Below are 23,068 nucleotides of genomic sequence, written 5' to 3'. Positions count from 1 at the left end.
TGACGTTTTGGAATGCAGACTTTGATGGAATGGTCTTCAGGCGTCACGTTGCGTTTGCAGAGCCCCTGATGTGCCTAAACAGTAAAAAAACCCCACAAGTGACCCCATTTTGGAAACTAGACCCCCCAAGGAACTTATCTAGATGAGTGATGAGCACTTTGAATCCCCAAGTGCTTCACAGAAATTTAGAACGCAGAGCCGTGAAAATAAAAAATCATTTTTTTTCCCACAAAAATAAGTTTTCAGCCCCCATTATTTATTTTCCCAAGGGTAACAGGAGAAATTAGACCCCCAAAGTTGTTGTGCAATTTATCCTGAGTACGCTTGTGCCCCATATGTTTGGGTAAACCACTGTTTGGGCGCATTTCGGGGCTTGGAAGGGAGGGAGCACCATTTGACTTTTTGAACGCAAGATTGGCTGGAATCAATGGTGGCTCCATGTCGCGTTTGGAGACCCCTGATGTGCCTAAACAGTGGAAACCCCTCAATTCTAACTCCAACACTAACCCAAACACACCCCTACCCTAATCCCAACTCTAGCCATAACGCTAATAACAACCCTAACTCCATCACACCGCTAACCACAACCCTAACCCCAACACACCCCTAACCCTAATCCCAACCCTAACCATAACCCTAAGCACAAGCCTAACCCTAACCCCAACACACCCCTAACCCTAATCTTAACCCCATTTCCAACCCTAATTCCAACCCTAACCCTAAGGCTATGTGCCCACGTTGCGGATTCGTGTGAGGATTTTTCTGCACAGTTTTTGAAAGATCCGCAGGTAAAACGCACTGCGATTTACTGCAGATTTCCAGTATATTTTGTGCGGATTTCACCTGCGGATTCCTTTTGTGCGGATTTCACCTGCGGATTCCTATTGAGGAAAAGGTGTAAAACGCTGCGGAATCCGCACAAAGAATTGACATGCTGCGGAAAATACAAGCTTTTCCGCGCGGCATTTTCTACACCATGGGCACAGCGGATTTGGTTTTCCATAGGTTTACATGGTACTGTAAACGTGATGGAAAACTGCTACGAATCTGCAGCGGCCAATCCGCTGCGGATCCGCAGCCAAATCCGCACCGTGTGCACATAGCCTAATTCTAACCCTAGCTCTAACCCTAACCATAGCGGAAAAATAAAAGTAAATATATTTTCTTTATTTTATTATTGTCCCTACCTATGGGGGTGATAAAGGGGGGGGGTTATTCATTATTTTTTTTATTTTGATCGCTGTGATAGAACCTATCACAGCGATCAAAATGTACCTGGAACTAATCTGCAGGCCGGCAGATTTGGCGGGTGCACTGCGTATGCGCCCGCCATTTTAAAAGATGGCGGCGGCCATGGAGAAGACGGACGGACACCGGGAGGGACACCAGAGCTCTGTAAGTATGGGGGGTTTGGATCGGAGCACGGGGGGAGCGGACAGGAGGACAGAGGACAGGACGGAGGACGGGGGCAGGGGAAGATCGCGGTCTCCAGCCATGGATGATATTGCAGCATCGGCCATGGCTGGATTGTAATATTTCACCAATTTTCATTGGTGAAATATTACGATTTCTCTGATTGAAAGTGAAACGTCCCTGCGGGTCGGGTGAAATTGCAGGTAACCCTTTCACCCGACCTGCAGTAGCGCGATCCGACCATGACGCATATGCTGCGTCACAGGTCGGATTGGCACAGGTTTTCATGACGCATACACTGCGTCAAAGGTCGGGAAGGGGTTAATAGTTATGTTCCATTTACATCACCGCTGAGGACAGTGATTGGCGACAAACATCACAAGTACAGACAGCACATGGCCACTGCAGGGAAGCAAAGAGAGTGGAGTAAAGGTACCGTCACATTAAGCGACGCTGCAGCGATATCGACAACGATGCCGATCGCTGCAGCGTCGCTGTTTCGTCGTTGTGTGGTCGCTGGAGAGCTGTCACACAGACAGCTCTCCAGCGACGCCGAAGTCCCCGGGTAACCAGGGTAAATATCGGGTTACTAAGCGCGGCCCTGCGCTTAGTAACCCGATATATACCCTGGTTACCATTGTAAAACATTGCTGGCATCGTTGCTTTTGCTGTCAAACACAACGATACACGCCGATCTGACGACCAAATAAAGTTCTGAACTTTCAGCAACGACCAGCGATATCACAGCAGGATCCAGATCGCTGCTGTGTGTCAAACACAGCGATATCGCTATCCAGGACGCTGCAACGTCACGGATTGCTGTCGTTCTCGTTGCAAAGTCGTTTAGTGTGGAGGTACCTTAAATGCACTGGAGATATAGGAAGTTCAACAGATAAAATGACAAAACAAACAGTTAACACATTTGCTGCCTTTAGACAAACTTTCAATGCGCCTGGAGCAAGGAACTGTCTGGGTTTTTTATACTATCTGTGTCTTCTTAATGCCCACATACACATTAGACTAAAGTAAGCTGAACCCTCCAATATTGGAGGGTTCTGACGACGGCATGAATCATATGAAGTGTCAATCGGATATGTCCAATCTTGGTCGGTAGATTGCATTGTTCCCACTAAAATAAGACGCTGGCCGACGTGTCAACTGGCCGCTTTCTCAGACAACACAGGAGCGCTCGGTCAAGAGAGCGCATGGATGTATGGAAGAGTTGACTGAACGATCATCTGAAGCATCAACCAGCCACAGCCATCTAAAGTTTATAGCCATGCTTAGGACAGTCAATCTAGACCAAACTGGTGGGGATTAGTAATGAGCGAATATACTCGTTACTCGAGATTTTCCGAGCACGCTCAGGGGTCCTCCGAGTATTTTTTAGTGCTCGGAGATTTAGTTACATCTGTTAGCCAGCTTGATTACATGTGGGGCTTCCCTAGCAACCAGGCAACCCCCACATGTACTTATGCTGGCTAACAGATGTAAATCATTCAGCTGCGGCAGGAAAAATGAAATCACTAAAAAATACTCGGAGACCCCCCCCCCGAGCGTGCTTGGGAAATCTCGAGCAACGAGTATATTCGCTCATCACTAGTGGGGATCTTACTGCCAGCGCTCACACCAACCTGCTGGGCAAGGGCACCTTGAGAAGCACTAAATCCTCTGATGGTCTAACATCGCTGAGATAAAGATCGTTTATGGCGGATCAGTCACCAGATTTCATAATATAAGCTGCATACATTAATAAATAGGTTTCAAACTGGAAATCTACTTGTAAGCCCATGTCAGAAAGACTGTAAAATCCGGTTTGAAGATATTTCTGTCTGGTATTAGAATACGAGGATTGCACTGCTAGCCTCACTAGACACGAGCGAATATCTTCAGATCACTTCTTATTCAGCTCGCTAATATCGCTTACCGGACAGCTGCAGCGGGAACCCGGATACCTGGAGCGCTCCCGATAATCAGCTGTCCAACGCCACAGCTGCACGTGTCATGGCTGTGTGACAGGCACAACACACAGGCTCTCCATGCATGTGCTGTGACTATTACACAGCTGTGACACATGCAGCTGCATCTTAAAAAAAAAAAAGGTGAATGTAAACCAAAACTGCCCATAGCAACCAGTCACAACACAGCTTTCATTCTGTTTTCTAGCTCTAAAAAAATAAGAGATGCACTGTGATTGCTTATCAGAGTGGCCAATCACAGAGCAGCTTTCATTTCTTCATGTGCAGAATGCAACATGAAAGCAACACGGTGACTGGTTGCTATGGGTAACAGTGGCAGTTAGACAGGAGTCTCGTCACATGGCATCACGTTATAGACGCAGATTACACCCGAGACGGCACTGGTAGAGATGAATGAGCACCGGATGATAACGTGCGGCAGATACGTGACAGGGGATTCCTCTGTCATGTGTGGTGCTGCCATGACAGAGGCGTGTTCGGGCACGTTACTCTAGCGTCTGATGCTGACAGGGGCGACTCAGAGTCACTCACACGCCTGTCCACTCCACTCACCGCTTCACTACGCCGGTCTTGATCTTTATTTGCCTCACCCGTGGGTCCGCCATCTTTTACCAGGGGTTAATAATGCAAGCGCGATACCGTCACTAGCGAGGCCACCGAGCATGCGCAGTACGCATAGTTACGGCCCGGCTGTATAACGTGACAGCGGCTGACGTCACAGGGAGGCTCAGGAGCTTGTGTGCAAACTGCGCGTGCGTGCGAGGCCTTGCGGTTGGGCTGTATGACAGTGTGCAGGGTCCCTGGGCTGTGAGCGCAGTGCATGCTGATTAACTCCTGCAGGCCCGAGGCAATTTTTGTTTTTGTGATTTAATTTATAATTCCTCCTTCCAAAAGCATTTCTCAGTCGTCATAACTACGAGGCTTTTAAGGTAACCCCTTAAGGACCGAGACACTTTGTAGGTTAATGACCGGGCCTCATTATTTTCGATTCTGACCACTGTCCCTTTATGAGGAGGTTCATGACATATTGTCCTTTATGTTACTGGTAAATTTTTGTCCATATAACGTGTTTCTTTATAAAAAATATCGAACATTTGACAAAAATTTTTAAAATGTCACAATTTTTATGCCCTTAAATCAGAGCTGTGTCACACAAAATAAATAAGTACCATTTCTCCCACATCTACTTCACATTTGCATCATTTTATAAACATTTTTTTATTAGGAAGTTGTAAGGATTTCTCATTTTTCCAACAAAATTTATAAAGCCATTTCTTTTAGGGACCACCTCACATTTGAAGTGACTTTGAGAGGCCTACAGAGTGGCATGTAAAAGTTTGGGCACCCCTAGCCAAAATTACTGTTATTGTGAACGCAATTTAACCCCGTTCCGACATTGGGTGTAATAGTACACCGCTGTCAGTATCCTTCCCTTTGATGTGGGCTCCGGCGGTGAGCCCACATCTTTCCGGGGACATGTCAGCTGTTTGAACATCAAACAGCCACCCGCGGCTATTAACTAGTTAAATGCCGCTGTTAAACACTAACAGCGGCATTTAAAGGGCACTTGCGGCAATCGCCACGGAAATACGCAAACGGTGACCTGCATCACGTGATCGCGGGTCACTGGTGTGTCGACATGACAACCCGAGGTCTCCTGCAGACTTCTATGGTTGTCACTGCCGGATTGCTGTGAGCGACACCCAAGTGGTCGGCGCTCATAGCAACTCAGCAAATCTACTACATAGAAGCGATCTGACCATCGCCTCCATGTAGCAGAGTTGATCGGGTTATGGCAGCTTCTAGTCTCCCATGGAGACTATTGAAGCATGCCAAAAGTTAAAAAAAAGTGTGTAAAAATATAAAAAATATATAAAAGTTCAAATCACCCCCCTTCTCCCCATTCAAAATAAAACATTAAAAAATAAAATCAAACCTACACATATTTGGTATCGCCGTGTTCACAATCGCCCGATCTATCAATAAAAAAAGGATTAACGTGATCGCTAAACGGCGAAGCGAGAAAGCAAGTCAAAATGGCAGAATTAAGTTGTTTGTGGTCGCTGCATCATTGCATTAAAATGCAATAACAGGCGATCAAACGAACGTATCTGCACTGAAATAGTATAATTAAAAACATCAGCTCGGCGCACAAAAAAATAAGCCCTCGCCCAACCCAAGAAAACATTTTAAGATCTATAAATTTTATTTTTCCACTGATGGAACTGTATCGTGGCTTGATTTTTGCAAGACAAGGTGATGTTTTCAGCGATACCATTTTTATTTATATTCTTTTTGATCACTTTTTATTCCACTGTTTTTCCAGCCACAAAAAAAAACATAGTTTTTTGCCACATATTTTATTTTTTTTACAGCGTTCACTGTAGGGGTTAACTAGAGACAGTTTCACAGATTGGTTCATTGGAACATGGCGATACCAAATATGTGTGCTTTTGTGGTTTATTTTGGTTTTTACCTAAGTGTGTATTTATTGGTGTAATATTTTTTGTTCTTAATTTTGTGCTTTGTTTTTTTCTTAAATATTTGTTTCAATCTTCTTAACTTTTTTTAATTAGTCACTCTGTTAGACCTTTGCCTATGGCTGGGTCTAATAGGCCACCATGCCTGGCACACCAGGATGTCATTGTTTGACCTCTGGATGCCAATGCAACCAGTGTCTCCCCGTGATTTCATCACAGGAGTGCAGATGGGGGTGAGAGAGGAAGCCCACTCCCTCTCACAACCTTCCAAATGTGGCTATCACAGCATCTGGAGGGTTAATCAGCCAGGGGTAGTGCAGGCATTGTCCCTCGCTGTTACTGCAGGAGCTCGGCTGTTAGCTGAGCTGATCTCCTGTGGTGATCGTGCCGGAGATGCTGATGTTTCAGTACCATCTGTATGATTATGCTGTGTTCAGTCCAATTGACAGCAATCTGAGTGCTGGGAACCAGTAAATGGATCGCTGAACCTATTACCATGCCGCTCCGCTATCAGTGACAGCGACAGTTTTAATCCATGACGGACATCGCATGTCCTGGTTTGGGAACTGACACCTGCTCTTGACGTGCTATGTCTGTCATTCGTCGTTAAGGGGTTAAAAAACTTCTGAACTTTGAAAAAAATAATTTGTGATTACATTTTTTGAGCCCCATAACTTTTTAGTTTTCCATTAATGACCTATGTGAGGACTTTTTCTTTCACGTCGCACTGTAGTTTTTACTGATACCATTTTGGGCTACGACAGACGTTTTTATTACATTTTATTAAAATATTTTGGGGAGGTGCAGGGAACAAAAAGTCACTTCTGGCATTTTGATATGTGTAAATCATTTAATATTTTCGTATAGTCTATTATGGACGCAACAGAACAAAATGAGCTTTTTTATATATTTTTGGATGGGGATTAGCTCCAGGTGCTGCTGTTAGAAGCGGGTACAGGATGTATAGCAGCTGGCGACTAAGCAGGGTAAGCTTTAAGAGTACTGCATACACCCGCACCCTCTCCATACTGTATTAGCTATTTATGTAGGCACAGAGTTACCAGCCTAAAAGGGTTTTCAAGGGTCAGCAGAAATGTCTACAGTCACTCTTTGTGACTGCAGGCTGCCGAATCGTGACAGTGTGCAAAGCGCTCACTGTCAGGATTCCCCTGCATGTCCAGCATAGTATGTAATTTATTAAACCAAGCACTCGAAAACATGATAGTACAAATCATTTATATACTCCAAGATACCCCTCTTAACAGTTATTACCAACGAAAGAACAAACGGGAGCTTAGCGTCTTATAAAATGTATCTTATTAACCCCTTCATGACCTTGCCGTTTTTTGCAATTCTGACCAGTGTCCCTTTATGAGGTAATAACTCAGGAACGCTTCAACGGATCCTAGCGATTCTGAGACTGTTTTTTCGTGACATATTGGGCTTCATGTTAGTGGTAAATTTAGGTCGATAATTTCTGAGTTTATTTGTGAAAAAAATGGAAATTTGGCAAAAATTTTGAAAATTTCGCAATTTTCACATTTTTAATTTTTATTCTGTTAAACTAGAGAGTTATGTGACACAAAATAGTTAATAAATAACATTTCCCACATGTCTACTTTACATCAGCACAATTTTGGAAACAAATTTTTTTTTTGCTAGGAAGTTATAAGGGTTAAAATTTGACCAGTGATTTCTCATTTTTACAACAAAATTTACAAAACCATTTTTTTTTAGGGACCACCTCACATTTGAAGTCAGTTTGAGGGTTCTATATGGCTGAAAATACCCCAAAGTGACACCATTCTAAAAACTGCACCCCTCAAGGTGCTCAAAACCACATTCAAGAAGTTTATTAACCCTTCAGGTGTTTCACAGCAGCAGAAGCAACATGGAAGTAAAAAATGAACATTTAACTTTTTAGTCACAAAAATGATCTTTTAGCAAAATTTTTTTTATTTTCCCAAGGGTAAAAGGAGAAACTGGACCACGAACGTTGTTGTCCAATTTGTTCTGAGTACGCTGATACCTCATATGTGGGGGTAAACCACTGTTTGGGCGCACGGCAGGGCTCGGAAGGGAAGGAGCGCCATTTGACTTTTTCAATGAAAAATTATCTCCATCGCTAGCAGACACCATGTCACGTTTGGAGAGCCCCTGTGTGCCTAAACATTGGAGCTCCCCCACAAGTGACCCCATTTTGGAAACTAGACCCCCCAAGGAACTTATCTAGATGTGTGGTGAGCACTTTCAACCCCCAAGTGCTTCACAGACGTTTACAATGCAGAGCCGTGAAAATAAAAAATCATTTTTCTTTCCTCAGAAAAGATGTTTTAGCAAGCAATTTTTTATTTTCACAAGGGTAACAGGAGAAATTGGACCTCAATATTTGTTGCCCAGTTTGTTGTGAGTACGCTGATACCCCATATGTGGGGGTAAACCACTGTTTGGGCACACGACAGGGCTCGGAAGGGAAGTAGTGACATTTGAAATGCAGACGTTGATGGAATGGTCTGCGGGCGTCACATTGCATTTGCAGAGCCCCTGATGTGCCTAAACAGTAGAAACACCCCACAAGTGACCCCATTTTGGAAACTAGACCCCCCAAGGAACTTATCTAGATGTGTGGTGAGCACGTTCAACCCCCAAGTGCTTCACAGAAGTTTATAACGCAGAGCCGTGAAAATAAAAAATAATTGTTCTTTCCTCAAAAATTATGTTTTAGCAAGTAATTTTTTATTTTTGCAAGGGTATCAGGAGAAATTGGACCCCAACAGTTGTTGCCCAGTTTGTCCTGAGTACGCTGGTACCCCAAATGTGGGGGTAAACCACTGTTTGGGCGCACGTCGGGGCTTGGAAGGGAGGGAGCACCATTTGACTTTTTGAACGCAAGATTGGCTGGAATCAATGGTGGCGCCATGTTGCGTTTGGAGACCCCTGATGTGCCTAAACAGTGGAAACCCCTCAATTCTAACTTCAACACTAACCCCAACACACCCCTAATCCTAATCCCAACTGTAGCCATAACCCTAATCACAACCCTAACCCCAACACACCCCTAACCACAACCCTAACCCCAACACACCCGTAACCCTAATTCCAATCCTAATCCTAACCCTAATCCCAACCCTAACCCTAATCCCAACCCTAACCACAACTGTAACCCCAACACACCCCTAACCCTATCCGTAACCCTAACCACAAGCCTAATCTTAACCCTATTTCTAACCCTAGCCCTAATTCCAACCCTAACTCTAATTCCAACCCTAACTCTAAGGCTATGTGCCCACGTTGCGGATTCGTGTGAGATTTTTCCGCACGATTTTTGAAAAATCTGCAGGTAAAAGGCACTGCGTTTTACCTGCGGATTTACAGCAGATTTCCAGTGTTTTTTTTGTGCGGATTTCACCTGCGGATTCCTATTGAGGAACAGGTGTAAAACGCTGCGGAATCTGCACAAAGAATTGACATGCTGCGGAAAATACAACGCAGCGTTTCTGCACGGAATTTTCCGCACCATGGGCACAGCGGATTTGGTTTTCCATAGGTGTACATGGTACTGTAAACCTGATGTAAAACTGCTACGAATTCGCAGTGGCCAATCCGCTGCGGATCCGCGGCCAATCCGCTGCGGATCCGCGGCCAATCCGCTGCCGATCCGCGGCCAATCCGCACTGTGTGCACATGCCATAACCCTAACCCTAACCCTACCCCTAGTTCTAACCCTAGTTCTAACCCTAACCCTAGTGGAAAAAGAAAAAAAAATATTTTCTTTATTTTATTATTGTCCCTACCTATGGGGGTGATAAAGGGGGGGGGGGGTTATTTATTTTTTTTATTTTGATCGCTGTGATAGAACCTACCACAGCGATCAAAATGTACTTGTAACGAATCTGCCAGCCGGCAGATTCGGCGGGCGCACTGAGCATGCGCCCGCCATCTTGGAAGATGGCGGCGCCCAGGGAGAAGACGGATCGACTTCGGGAGGCTCGGTAAGTATGAGGGGGTGGTGGGGGGGTGGATCGGAGCACAGGGGGGGGGATCGGAGGACGGGGGGAGCGGACAGGAGTACGGGGGGAGCGGACAGGAGTACGGGGGGAGCGGACAGGAGTACGGGGGAGCGGACAGGAGCACGGGGGAGCGAACAGGGGGACGGAGGGGGGTACCGGACAGAACGGAGGACTGGGGAGGAGATCGGGGGCGGTGGGGGGGGCCAGAACATGATTTCCAGCCATGGCAGATGCGATTGCAGCATCGGCCATGGCTGGATTGCAATATTTCACCATTTTCATAGGTGAAGTATTGCAAATTGCTCTGATTGGCTGTTGCACTTTCAACAGCCAATCAGAGCGATCGTAGCCACGTGGGGGCAAAGCCACCCCCCCTAGGCTGAAGTACAACTCCCCCTCTCCCTGCAGATCGGGTAAAATAGGAGTTAACCCTTTCACCCGATCTGCAGGTATGCGATCATTCCATGACGCCACATAGGCGTCATGGGTCGGGAAGGGGTTAAATAAATGTATCTTAAATAGATAAATACCATATATGCAGAAACAGAGTAATTCTATGCAGGACCACATAAGTATTATAATCTTACTGTTGGTAATACCTATATTGTTAATATTGTTGTTCATCAGCTCTGAGCCAAAACTAGCTTTTACTCTTCAAAAAGAATTGTTTGACCATAGCGGTAGAACAAAAATAATGCAAATAAGTACTTGCATTGCTAAGAGCTGATGTGACTTGTGGCCAATGCATGTTTCGCCCAAGTGTCGTCAGGGGGCGTGTCCACAAAGGAGCCAACGGGTTGGTATATACAGTTATATGAAAAAGTTTGGGCACCCCTATTAATCTTAAGCTTAATGTTTTATAAAAAAAAATTTTTTTGCAACAGCTATTTCAGTTTCATATATCTAATAACTGTTGGACACAGTAATGTTTCTGCCTTGAAATGAGGTTTATTGTACTAACAGAAAATGTGCAATCTGCATTCAAACAAAATTTGACAGGTGCATAAGTATGGGCACCTCACCAGAAAAGTGACATTAATATTTAGTAGATCCTCCTTTTGCAAAAATAACAGCCTCTAGTCGCTTCCTGTAGCTTTTAATGAGTTCCTGGATGAAGGTATTTTTGACCATTCCTCTTTACAAAACAATTCCAGTTCAGTTAAGTTTGATGGTCGCTGAGCATGGACAGCCCTCTTCAAATGATCCCACAGATGTTCAATGATATTCAGGTCTGGGGACTGGGATGGCCATTCCAGAACAGTGTAATTGTTCCTCTGCATGAATGCCTGAGTAGATTTGAAGCGGTGTTTTGGATCATTGTCTTGCTGAAAGATCCATCCCCTGCGTAACTTCATCTTTGTCACTGATTCATGAACATTATTGTAAAGAATCTGCTGATACTGAGAGGAATCCATGCGTCCCTCAACTTTAACAAGATTCCCGGTGCCAGCATTGGCCACACAGCCCCAAAGCATGATGGAACCTCCACCAAATTTTACTCTGGGTAGCAAGTGTTTTTCTTGGAATGCTGTGTTTTTTTGCCGCCATGCATAACGCCTTTTTGTATGACCAAACAACTCAATCTTGGTTTCATCAGTCCACAGGACCTTCTTCCAAAAAGAAATTGGCTTCTCCAAATGTGCTTTTGCATACCTCAGCCGACTCTATTTGTGGCGTGCTTGCAGAAATGGCTTCTTTCGCATCACTCTCCCATACAGCTTCTCCTTGTGCAAAGTGCGTTGTATAGTTGACCAATGCACAGTGACACCATCTGCAGCAAGTTGATGCTGCAGCTCTCTGGAGGTGGTCTGAGGATTGTCCTTGACTGATCTCACCATTCTTCTTCTCTGCCTTTCTGAAGTTTTTCTTGGCCTGCCACTTCTGGCCTTAACAAGAACTGTACCTGTGTTCTTCCATTTCCTTACTATGTTCCTCACAGTGGAAATTGACAGGTTAAATCTCTGAGACAGCTTTTTGTTTCCTTCCCCTGAACAACTATGTTGAATAATCTTTGTTTTCAGATCATTTGACAGTTGTTTTGAGGAGCCCATGATGCCACTCTTCAGAGGAGATTCAAACAGGAGAACAACTTGCAAGTGGCCACTTTAAGTAGCTTTTCTCATGATTGCATACACCTGGCTATGAAGTTCAAAACTCAATGAGGTTACAAAACAAAAAAAAAGTGCTTTAGTAAGTCAGTAAAAAGTAGGTAGGAGTATTTAAAACAAGAAAATGATAGGGGTGCCCATACTTATGCACCTGTCAAATTTTGTTTGAATGCGGATTGCACATTTTCTGTTAGTACAATAAACCTCATTTCAAGGCAGAAACATTACTGTGTCCAACAGTTATTAGATATATGAAACTGAAATAGCTGTTGCAAAAAAAACAATTTTTATAAAACATTAAGCTTAAGATTACTAGGGGTGCCCAAATGTTTTCATATAACTGTAAAGATAGGTGCTTTAATTGCTCAGCCTATTATAATTAAAGATTTGTGCGAATAAACCAATCATATGAGCGCCACTAGTTGCCATGGTATATATCTGCAAATCACATCTTGTTTATCAAACATGCTTAAAAGTTCAACTAATGAAAAAATTCCATTTTGGGCGCACAGCAGGGCTTAGAAGGGAAGGAGCGCCATTTGACTTTTTGAATGCAAAATTTGCTGGAATAATTAGCGGATGCCATGTTGCGTTTGGAGAGCCTCTGATGTGCCTAAACAGTGAAAACCACCCACAAGTGACACCATTTTGGAAACTAGACTCCTTAGGGAACTTAGCTAGATGTGTGGTGAACACCTTGAATCCCCAGGTGCTTCACAGAAGTTTATAACATTCAGCCGTGAAAATAAAAAAAATCAAATTTTCCCCACAAATTTATTTTAGCCCCAAATATTGCATTCTCACAAGGGTAACAGGAGAAATTGCACCATACATTTTGTTGCGCAATTTCTCCTGAGTACGCCGATACCCCATATGTGTGGGTAAAATACTGTTTAGGCTCACGGCAGGGCTCAGAAAAAGAGGAACACAGACTTTTATGGAATGGTCTGCCGGTGTCATGTCTTGTTTTGAGAGCCCCTGATGTGCCTAAACAGTGGAAACCCCCAAAAGTGACACCATTTTGGAAGCTAGACCCTTCAAGGAATGTATCTAGATTTGTGGTGAGCAGCTTGAACCCCCAGCTACTTCACAAAAGTTTATAACGTAGAGCAGTGAAAATACAAAAAAAGAAGTGCCTACATCTGCCTCACTTTAGGGAATCTTCCACCAGAAGTTCCATCTGAATGACATATTTCAGAGATTTACACCGAAACCCCGGTGCAAGCACTCAGCACGGGATAAATGTGCGCCGAGTCTTACTGCAATCTTTGGGAGACTGAATGAAGAAATAAGCAGCATGTAAAGAATTAGTTTTATTTATTTTTTATGCCGTTCCTCGTGCGGTATAAATGATTAGGCGACTTTATTCTTCGGGTCGATGCGATTACAGCGATACCAGATTTAGGCCTCTTTCACACATCTGTGCCTCCAAAACATGTGGTGACAGTTTTCAATCATACCGGAGACACGTACACACGTACACCCATTCAAGTGAATGGGACTGCACATGTCAGTATGTTTCCACGGACCGGGTGTCCGTGGGCAAAACACGCTGACATGTCCATTTTTTTATGTCAGCGCAGGCCGTAAAACGTCCCGCACACGTGCACACGGATAACACTGTAAGAAGCATTACAGTATGTGCAGTTCCCCAACGGCGGGTGCTGAACACGGCTCTCATCATTCTCCCCTGCTCTGCCGGCGATCAGAGGAGAATGATGAGAGTTATATGTAAGTGATAAAAAACAGCAGGTGGCCGGCCATTGGACTATTACTCCCATCAGCCTACCCCTGCTTCCGCTAATAACAGTGACAGCAGGAGCGGCTCATGGGAGTATTCATCAGCCGCCGCCTGCGCTATAAATAAATGAAAAAAAACGGTTTTGGTACCCCTGTATTTTCTATAACCAGCCAGGCAAACCTCACAGCTGGGGGCTGCAACCCTCAGCTGTCAGCTTCAGTAAGGTTGGTTATCAAGAATAGAGGGGTCCCCACGCTGTATTGTTAAATTATTTAAATAAATAATTAAAAAAACAGCGTGTGGTTCCCCCATTTTTGACAACTAGCCTTGCTAAAGCTCACAGCTGGGGGCTAGTATTCTCTGGCTGGTAAGGGGCCATGGATATTGACCACCCCAGCCTAGAAATAGCAGCCAGCTGCTGCCAAGAAAAGGTACATCTATTAGATGCGCCAATTCTGGGACTTTGCCTGGATCTTCCCACTTGATCTGTAGCAGTGGCAAGTGGGGTTCATATTTGTGAAGTTGATGTCACCTTTGTATTGTCAGGTGTCATCAATCCCACGGATTACTAGTGAAGAAGTGTCTATAAGACACCTATCCCTTACTAGTCCTATAGTTGTATGGTAAATAAAGACACAAATCGAATAAAGTCTTTTATTAGAAATAATACAAAACACATTTTTCCATTTTTATTTAAAAATAACAAACACAGTTATACTCGCCTAACACCTAATTCCACCAAAGCCCTCTTTCTTCTGTAATAAAACCAAAATAAAAAACAACCATATCCCTCACCTGTCGGTCATTCTGTCCCATGCCATAATCCATGTCTGGGGGATAAACAGTTTTCAACCTGGACGGTGCCAAGACGTGACCGTCCAACCTGAGAACCACTGGTGAATGAGCTGCTCAGTGACCGGCGGTGACGTCATCAAGGTTACCTCTGGTCACTGAGGTTGTGTTCCCAGCTGGGCTGAGCTGCTTTGAGATGCGATGAGATCCCACCAAGGTCACCGCAGTTCAGCCCGGCTGGGAACGGAGCCTCAGTGACCAAAGGTAACCACAATGACGTCACCGCCGGTCAGTGAGTGTGTAATACTATATGTATTACTATAACATACTGTGTATGTGATCCCAACAATGGTGTTAGGATGCTATAAATTTTGAGGGGCCAAAATCGCAAATCTCAAATTGAGATGACAACTGTGTGCAAGTTTAAACCTCGGTGACTCAACAAGATTGGAGTTGATTCCACTGGTCTTGAAGAGGAGGTATGCTGGAGTCTGATGCTCCTGAGTTGAGAAAAAGTGCACGCCTCTTCATGAATCTGGACCGTTGGATGAATGACATGCATCTCTGCGTGAGCCTCTCCACAAATCCTACTCCAGTCCCTGCTGAAGTAAGCCTTGTGGCATAGTGAATGCCTACACTTATCATGAAATTGACGAGCAGCGATTGCCACCCCCATCCTGTTGCAGTTTCGCTCACTTTGTTGGACCTGGGCAAAAATTGTGTGAGAATACCAAAAGTTGCAACGTTTTAGAGCAGCCTCAAGTTGCGCCAGAATTATGCAACTTTTCAAAACTTTTTCTGTATTATATTCAGAGTTTTAAGCATTTTTCTTCCTAGTCAAGTTTTGAAGAACATCTAGTGGGAGAATGAAAAGTGAAGTTACTTCTTTTAAGAATCTCAAGTGCACATACTTTTAAGTTGTTCTTAAAGCTGATTTCTCACCAGGTTTCACAATACATACTGCATACATAATTGAATAGAAAGCGCTGATGAGGCAGTGTACTTATTTAAAAAGCCCATGTCAAAATGGCTATATAATCATATCATAAAATGAGCATTTCTCGATAAAGAGTTAAAATGCTCATGAGACAAAGTGTTTTTAATCTCCACCCACCAAGTCTGACAGCTACAGCTGAGCAGTGTGAGATTTCAGCAGGGAGGAGGTACACTGAGGAGAAGTCAATCAGACTAGGTGGGCAAAGATTGAGTTTACATTTTCACGAGGGATTATACAGCAATCATCACTTGAATTTACCAAGTAAATGCGACAACTTCATAAGTAAAAGATCTGTTTAATAATGTATTCCGTTTGAATTGTGAAATCTGTTGACAGATTTACTTTATAGGGTTTGTCCAGCCTTCGGCTACAAGTCTACAGTCCCTCTGTGTGACTGCAGACTTGTGAATCCTCAAATCACGCGCACTGCACGCTATGGGTTTTCTCTGGTGCTAGAAGCGATGGATGCATGACTACGCATGACTGGGTGTGACCTTGATCAATGCAAGTGTATCAGGCTAGGCCGGATACAGTCTAGTATAGTTGCGGTCACATGATCGCCCATCGGAGAATTCTCACAGCGCGCAACATAAGGATTTACTAGCCTGCAGTCACATAGAGTGACTGCAGAATTGTAGCTTAAGTCCAGACAACCCCTTTAAAGAAAAATTGTGAAGCTTTGGTCTTAAAGGACTTCATTTAACATTTTTAATGTTTGGAATAAACCTTCTGGGAGTTTTGACATACATCTCATTAATAGGAGTAATATAACCAAATGTAAATCCCCAATGGTCTGAATAGAGTTGTCCATTGCACTGCATTGAGTGATACTTTAAACTAAGCAGCACATTAAACTATAGACTATATGTTGGCCTGTTACAGTGTGGAGACTTATTTCTGTAACTGAAATTCCTGTAGCATTGACCTTATTACTGGCTTAATCTTACGTATCTGTAAGAGAAACAGTAAAAAATTAGTATAAATGAGCAGCTGCTTTAATTGACTTCTGCACTTTTGTAGGTGATTTCAGCTTCTAAGATCGTAGCACGAGCTTATTAAACAATTTTAATTCTAATTTTTTGACTATGCCCATGACATTTGCCTTGCACTTACTGTCATTAAAAACTTGGCTCTTGAGCTTTTAAATTACTATGAAGGGCTATTGTAAAATGAAGATAGTTAAATAGTACTTTAATATCTTAATATTACCTTCAAAAAATGTAAATTATCACCAAGAAATCATGTGAGAGACATGCCGATAGGACCCATGCCTCTTTCTGTCCTGTTATATTTCAAAGATGCCTTAATTGGCCTAATGTATTGGATTACACATATACTAAGGTACATTTTGCAGTGTGCTTTGCATATATTAAATGATCTTTCCATTAGTATAAGATTCTGCTACAAGAATAATTGTGATACTTTTATCATCTCACTTCTTCCATTAAAATGGCGTCTGCCAAAGTAAAATGTTATTTTTGCAACCATTAAATTTCAAACATAAAGTACATAGCTAAATGTGTAGCTTCAAGGGGTACAATGGCAGAAAGGACCCCTTGGCTTTGGTTTCCCAGGGAACCCAAAGACTTCTTAGCCATACTTGCTAAATTGTAGAGCTGGGCGCCAGGGAGTATGTTGAATACGGTTAAATGACACTTGGCCAAAAGAATTCCAATGCTCTGTCAACCACCCAAAAGCTCTGTATAATGATGGCTCATCCTGGACTCAAGCACACTCATTTTTCCAGAGTGCTGCTTTCCTGGAGCTCCCCAGACATTTTGACAGAGGGCTAGAAGGTTTAACCTCGACACATGGCAGGTATATGGAAAAATGCCATTGAGAATACTTTCAAAAGTAGAAAGTATAATAATTTATTTTTTCAAATAACAAAATGCAATGTGAATGAAAAAAAGGAAATCAAAATCAAATCAATATTTGGTGTGACCACCATTTGTTTTCAAATCAGCATCTATGTTTTTAGGTATACTTGCACACAGGTTTTGAATGAACTCAGCAGGGAGGTTGTTCCAAAAATTTTGGAGAACTAACCACAGCTGTGGATTTTGGTTTGTGTAAATACTTCTGTAACTTCATGTAATCGTAGACAGACTGAATAATGTTGAGATCAATGTTTTGTGGGGGCAATATCATCTCCAGGACTCCTTTTTCTTTACCCTGAGATAATTCTGGGTTCAAATTGCTTCTGCAGCAGGAAAACAACCCCAAACATATAACCAATCAGATACCTCCATGATGGTAATGCATGATGAATAAGTGTGATGCTAGACACAACTCACAGACAGATCGTGAGACAAGGTAGTCAAACGTTCCAAGTCAGATACCAAGAGAGCACATAGTAAAGTAAAGGGAAAAGACAAAGGTGAAGTCAGATCATGGTCCGTGGTCAGAATACCAGAAAGATAGCCGATCAAAGCAAAGAGGCTAGTCAAATGGATGGTCAGAACGAGGTCCAAAGTCAGGCAGCAGTAGATAAATAAACAGAGCAAAGGAAAACAAGGCAAACAACTGAGCAGATGCTACGTCTAGCAGAGGTTCTGGGACTGACAGCTCTGCTAAGTAGCTGGGTAATTGTCACTCTTCTGTCAGAAGCATGACGGCACATGACAGGATGGAAGGGGAAGAGGAACTCTGCCACTAGGGAAGGACTAAAGGGGGACACCCCTGAAACTTGCCCTGTGCAACCCTGAGCTCCCTAATGTCCCTAGACAAGATCTTTCACATCGTGCGGCGATCACGTTTCTATCCCTGTCTTCCCCAGAGAATGACCCTGACTCATGCATAGGACAGCAGGAACACTAGTTCTGCTGGAATATAAAGACACAAAGAAAAACAGACAAGGATAACACAAACAGCGATCACACAAAATGCTCCCAGATTACAGAAAGGAAAAAGGGGAAGGAAATGGTGAGGCAAACCAAATAGCAGATAAGGTAAGGAAAGACACTTAAACTTCCATGCAGATATCTCCAGAGATGTCCTCTCTTCAACAGCTCACACCTCCAGCCCCAAATCAGGTTATAGCAAGCTATCACTGGCAACTACTAAAGCTAAAAGGTGAGTATTTATACCAGAGGGGAATGGAGATCTCAGAACAACTGAGATAACTCAGGACAGAGAGCTCTAGGGGACAAACAACTGTTTAACCCTTGCAACAGCAGAGCAAGTGAAATCTGCACAGCTTATCCTTTGCAACACCAGAGCAAGGGAAATCTGCACAGCTAAATGGAAGGTGAAGCAGATCCATCCAGTGCAGGTGCACGTGTAACCAGAAGCTGCAATTTTCTGATCCCTGAACTAGAGGAGACCACTCTCTGTCGCTGTACCCGTGACAGTAATCACCTGGACCAGGGAACTCCTGAAAGAAGCTCAGCAACTCCAATACTCTGATAGGATGGCTGAGTTGTTCATCAAAACACCGACAGCTCAGAGCGCCCTTGCATTAAATTGGACTACTGAGCTGTCAGTCACCACGTCCAAGACACACTAAGCGGAGGAATCATGACAATACATATTCACTTGTATTTCTCAGCATCGAGGATACCGTTAATCCTGACTAGAGATGGGCGAATGCGAACAGTAAATAAAAAATAGCAATATCCGTTACCTGTCCATCGCTCCGTCCCACACTGTAATCCATGTCTGGGGGATTAACAGTCTAGATCCCCGCTAGCACCATGAGAAAGTCTCATGGTGCAGAGGCGAGTTCACCGCAGTTTATCGGGAGAATTTCACTGCAGTGAATTTGGACTGCAGTGAACTCGCCTCTGCACCATGAGACTTTTTCTCACTGTGCTAGTGGTGATATCACCGAGGTCACTGCAGTTCAGCCCAGCTGGGAACGCAGCCTCAGTGACCGGCAGTAACTTCGATGACGTCACCGCTGGTCACTGATGCTGCGCTTATAGCATCTCATTCACCAGTGGTTCTCAGCCTGGACAGTCACATCTTGGCACTGTCCAGGTTGAAAACTGTTTATCGCCAGACATGGATTACGGCATGGGACAGAACGATGGACAAGTGAGGGATGTTGTTTTTTATTTTTGTTTTATTACAGGAGATGAGGGATTCAGTGGAAGTAGATGTTAGGTGAGTATAACTGAGTTTGTTATTTTTAAATAAAAATGGAAAAGTGTGTTTTGTTTTCTTTAAAATGAAAGAATTTATTCTGGCTGTGTGTTTATTTACCATATAACTATAGGATTAGTAATGGATAAGTGTCTCATAGACCCCTCTACTTTACTTAGCTGTTCATTACTAAGCAGTTTATATGTGAAAGTGATTCAGTGTCCAAGAATGTCTACTGATCTGAACACAACCAAAACACCTACTGTATGGGGAATTCTGAAGAGGAAAGAAGTTGGGCATCACTTTCCATCCAGCATCCAGGCTCTATTTGAGGTGGTTCTTGAAGAATGCAAAAAGATAGATGTTGCAGTATGTTGTCCACTTGTTCATTCCATACCTAGAAGACTTGGTGCTTCTTAAAAACCAGGGAAGTCATACTAAATACTAGATGTGGTAGTTTTTAGTGTGGGGCTCTAATTTTATTAAAGCTGAAGAGTTTGTCATGAAAGCTATATTATTAACCTTACTTTCATGTTGTGGGTTAAACGATGTTCTATGAAACTCAGTCTTGGCAAAGCTTTGAAATTTATTCTTGTGTCCACAAAGATATTGATAAAAATCTTACTTTTCAATTCAACTTTTCAGTCATTACAAACAGAGTGATCTATTTCAAGTGTTTTTTCTGTTAATGTTGATGATTATGGCTTACAGACAATGAAAACCCAAATAGTCATTATCTCAGTAAATTAGAATATTTTATAACACCAGCTTGAAAAATGATTTTAAAATCCAAAATGTTGGCCTACTGAAACGTATGTTCAGTAAATGCAATACTTGGTCAGGGCTCCTTTTGCATCAATTACTGCATCAATATGGCGTGGCATGGAGGTAACATAGTAACATAGTAACATAGTTATTAAGGTTGAAGGAAGACTTTAAGTCCATCTAGTTCAACCCATAGCCTAACATGCCCTAACATGTTGATCCAGGGGAAGGCAAAAAAAACCCATGTGGTAAGAGTAAGCTCCACCATGGGGAAAAAAATTCCTTCCCGACCTCACATACGGCAATCAGACTAGTTCCCTGGATCAACGCCCTATCAAAGAATCTAATATATATACCCTGTACCATTATACTTTTCCAGGAAGGTATCCAGTCCCCTCTTAAATTTAAGTAATGACTCACTCATTACAACATCATACGGCAGAGAGTTCCATAGTCTCACTGCTCTTACAGTAAAGAATCTGCGTCTGTTATTATGCTTAAACCTTTTTTCCTCCAGACGTAGAGGATGCCCCCTTGTCCCTGTCACCGGTCTATGATTAAAAAGATCATCAGAAAGGTCTTTGTACTGTCCCCTCATATATTTATACATTAACATAAGATCACCCCTTAGCCTTCGTTTTTCCAAACTAAATAGCCCCAAGTGTAATAACCTATCTTGGTATTGCAGACCCCCCAGTCCTCTAATAACCTTGGTCGCTCTTCTCTGCACCCGCTCCAGTTCAGCTACGTCTTTCTTATACACCGGAGACCAGAACTGTGCACAGTATTCTAAGTGTGGTTGAACTAGTGACTTGTATAGAGGTAAAATTATGTTCTCCTCATGAGCATCTATTCCTCTTTTAATGCATCCCATTATTTTATTTGCCTTTGTAACAGCTGCCTGACACTGGCCACTGAATATGAGTTTGTCATGCACCCATACACCGAGGTCTTTTTCATTGACGGTTTTGCCCAGAGTTTTAGAATTAAGCACATAGTTATACATCTTATGGTGATCAGCCTGAGGCACTGCTTAGGTGTTATGGAAGCCCATCTGCATTGTTGGGTTTGGTGTCTCTCATCTTCCTCTTGACAATAGCCCATAGATTCTCCATGGGGTTAAGGTCAGGCGAGTTTGCTGGCCAATCAAGCACAATAATACTGTTGTTTCTAAACCAGGTATTGGTACTTTTGGCAGTGTGGACAGGTGCCAAGTCCTGCTGGAGAATGAAATTTCCATTTCCAAAAAGCTTGAGGGAAGCATGAAGTGCTCTAAAATTTCCTGGTAGATAGCTGCGCTGACTTTGGAAAAGATAAAACACAGTGGACCTACACCAGTAGATGACATGGCTCCCCAAACCATTACTGATTGTGGAAACTTCACATTGAACCTCAAGCAGCTTGGATTGTGTGCATCTTCACTCTTCCTCCAGACTCTGGGACTTTGATTTCCAAATTAAATGCAAAATTTACTTCCATCTTGGACCACTGAACAACAGTCCAGTTCTTTTTCTCCTTGGCCCAGGTAAGACGGTTCTGATGTTGTCTATTGGTCATGAGTAGCTTGACACAAGGAATGTGACACTTGTAGTCCATGTCCTGGATACATCTGTGTGTGGTGGCTCTTTAAGCAATGACTCCAGCAGCAGTCCACTCCTTGTGAATCTTAGCTACATTTTTGAATGGCCTTTTCTTAACATCCCTTTCAAGGATGTGGTTATCCCGGTTGCTTGTGCACCTTTTTCTGCCACATTTTTTCCTTCCACTCAATTTTCCATTAATATGCTTGGATACAGCACTCTGTGAACAGCCAGCTTCTTTAGCAATGATCTTTTGTGGCTTACCCTCCTTGTGGAGTGTGTCAATGACTGCCTTCTGGACATCTGTCAAGTCAGCAGTCTTCTCCATGATTGTGGAACCTATTGAAACAGACTAAGGGACCTTTTAAAATATAGCTATTGAATCTATTCTACGCCCTGATAGAGAGTATTTTTATTGGTACATTTTTAATTCTATGCCAATTTTTTAAGACAATGTGTCTACGAATTTGCACATACAGCATCTTCAATAAAATAGCAATGGAGTTTGTGGTATACACATGTGCTGATTCTTGTGCCATTTTATTGAAATACTGTACTACAACAGGGATGGCGAACCTTTTAGAGACCTTGTGCCCAAGCTACAACCCAAAACCCACTTATTTATTGCAAAGTGTCAATGGGGCAATTTAACCTGAATACTGAAGTTTTAGTTTAGAAAAAACAACTCATACAGAGAGCAGGAGGGAGCAGCAGGGAGCAGACGGGCAGCAGAGCGCAGACGGGGCAGCAGAGAACAGGCAGGGGCAACAGTTTACATAGGGGCTGGCATCGGTGGCATCCGCACTATGGTGTCATTTTATTGAAGACACTCTTCAATTAAATAGGTATACGCATGCGCTGAGCTGAATCCAGCATCACACTGCACAGGCATCGAGGCTTCGAACCGAAGGACATATCTCCAGTTATATATATATATATATATATATATATATATATATACTCTCTCTCTCTCTCTATATATATATATATATATATATATATATATACATAGAGTAAGTCCACAAATATTTGGACAGTGACACTAGGCATTTTAGCTGTTTACCAAAACATATTCAACTTACAGTTATATAATCAATATGGGCTTAAAGTGCAGACT

At 43.0% G+C, this 23,068-nt stretch overlaps 1 protein-coding gene across 2 annotated transcripts in view; it reads right to left on the bottom strand.

Annotated features, from left to right (window-relative positions):
* The window catches only part of TBCA (tubulin folding cofactor A), a 49,537-nt gene extending 45,434 nt beyond the window's left edge, over positions 1 to 4,103 (bottom strand). Inside the window, exon 1 of one of the 2 annotated variants that reach the window (XM_077287093.1) lies at positions 3,945 to 4,103. In XM_077287093.1, the coding sequence (XP_077143208.1) occupies positions 3,945 to 3,997 (53 nt within the window). In that variant the 5' untranslated portion in view covers positions 3,998 to 4,103. Of the gene's footprint in view, positions 1 to 3,340; positions 3,505 to 3,944 lie in introns of those variants that run through there. The other variant, XM_077287086.1, reaches the window with a different exon arrangement.
* Between the last annotated feature and the right edge of the window lie 18,965 nt (positions 4,104 to 23,068).

Source organism: Ranitomeya variabilis, chromosome 1 (genome assembly GCF_051348905.1).
Source record: "Ranitomeya variabilis isolate aRanVar5 chromosome 1, aRanVar5.hap1, whole genome shotgun sequence".
NCBI lineage: Eukaryota > Metazoa > Chordata > Amphibia > Anura > Dendrobatidae > Ranitomeya > Ranitomeya variabilis.
The sequence above is the reverse complement of the archived record's forward strand: the minus strand, read 5'-3'. Positions and strand labels throughout refer to the sequence as shown.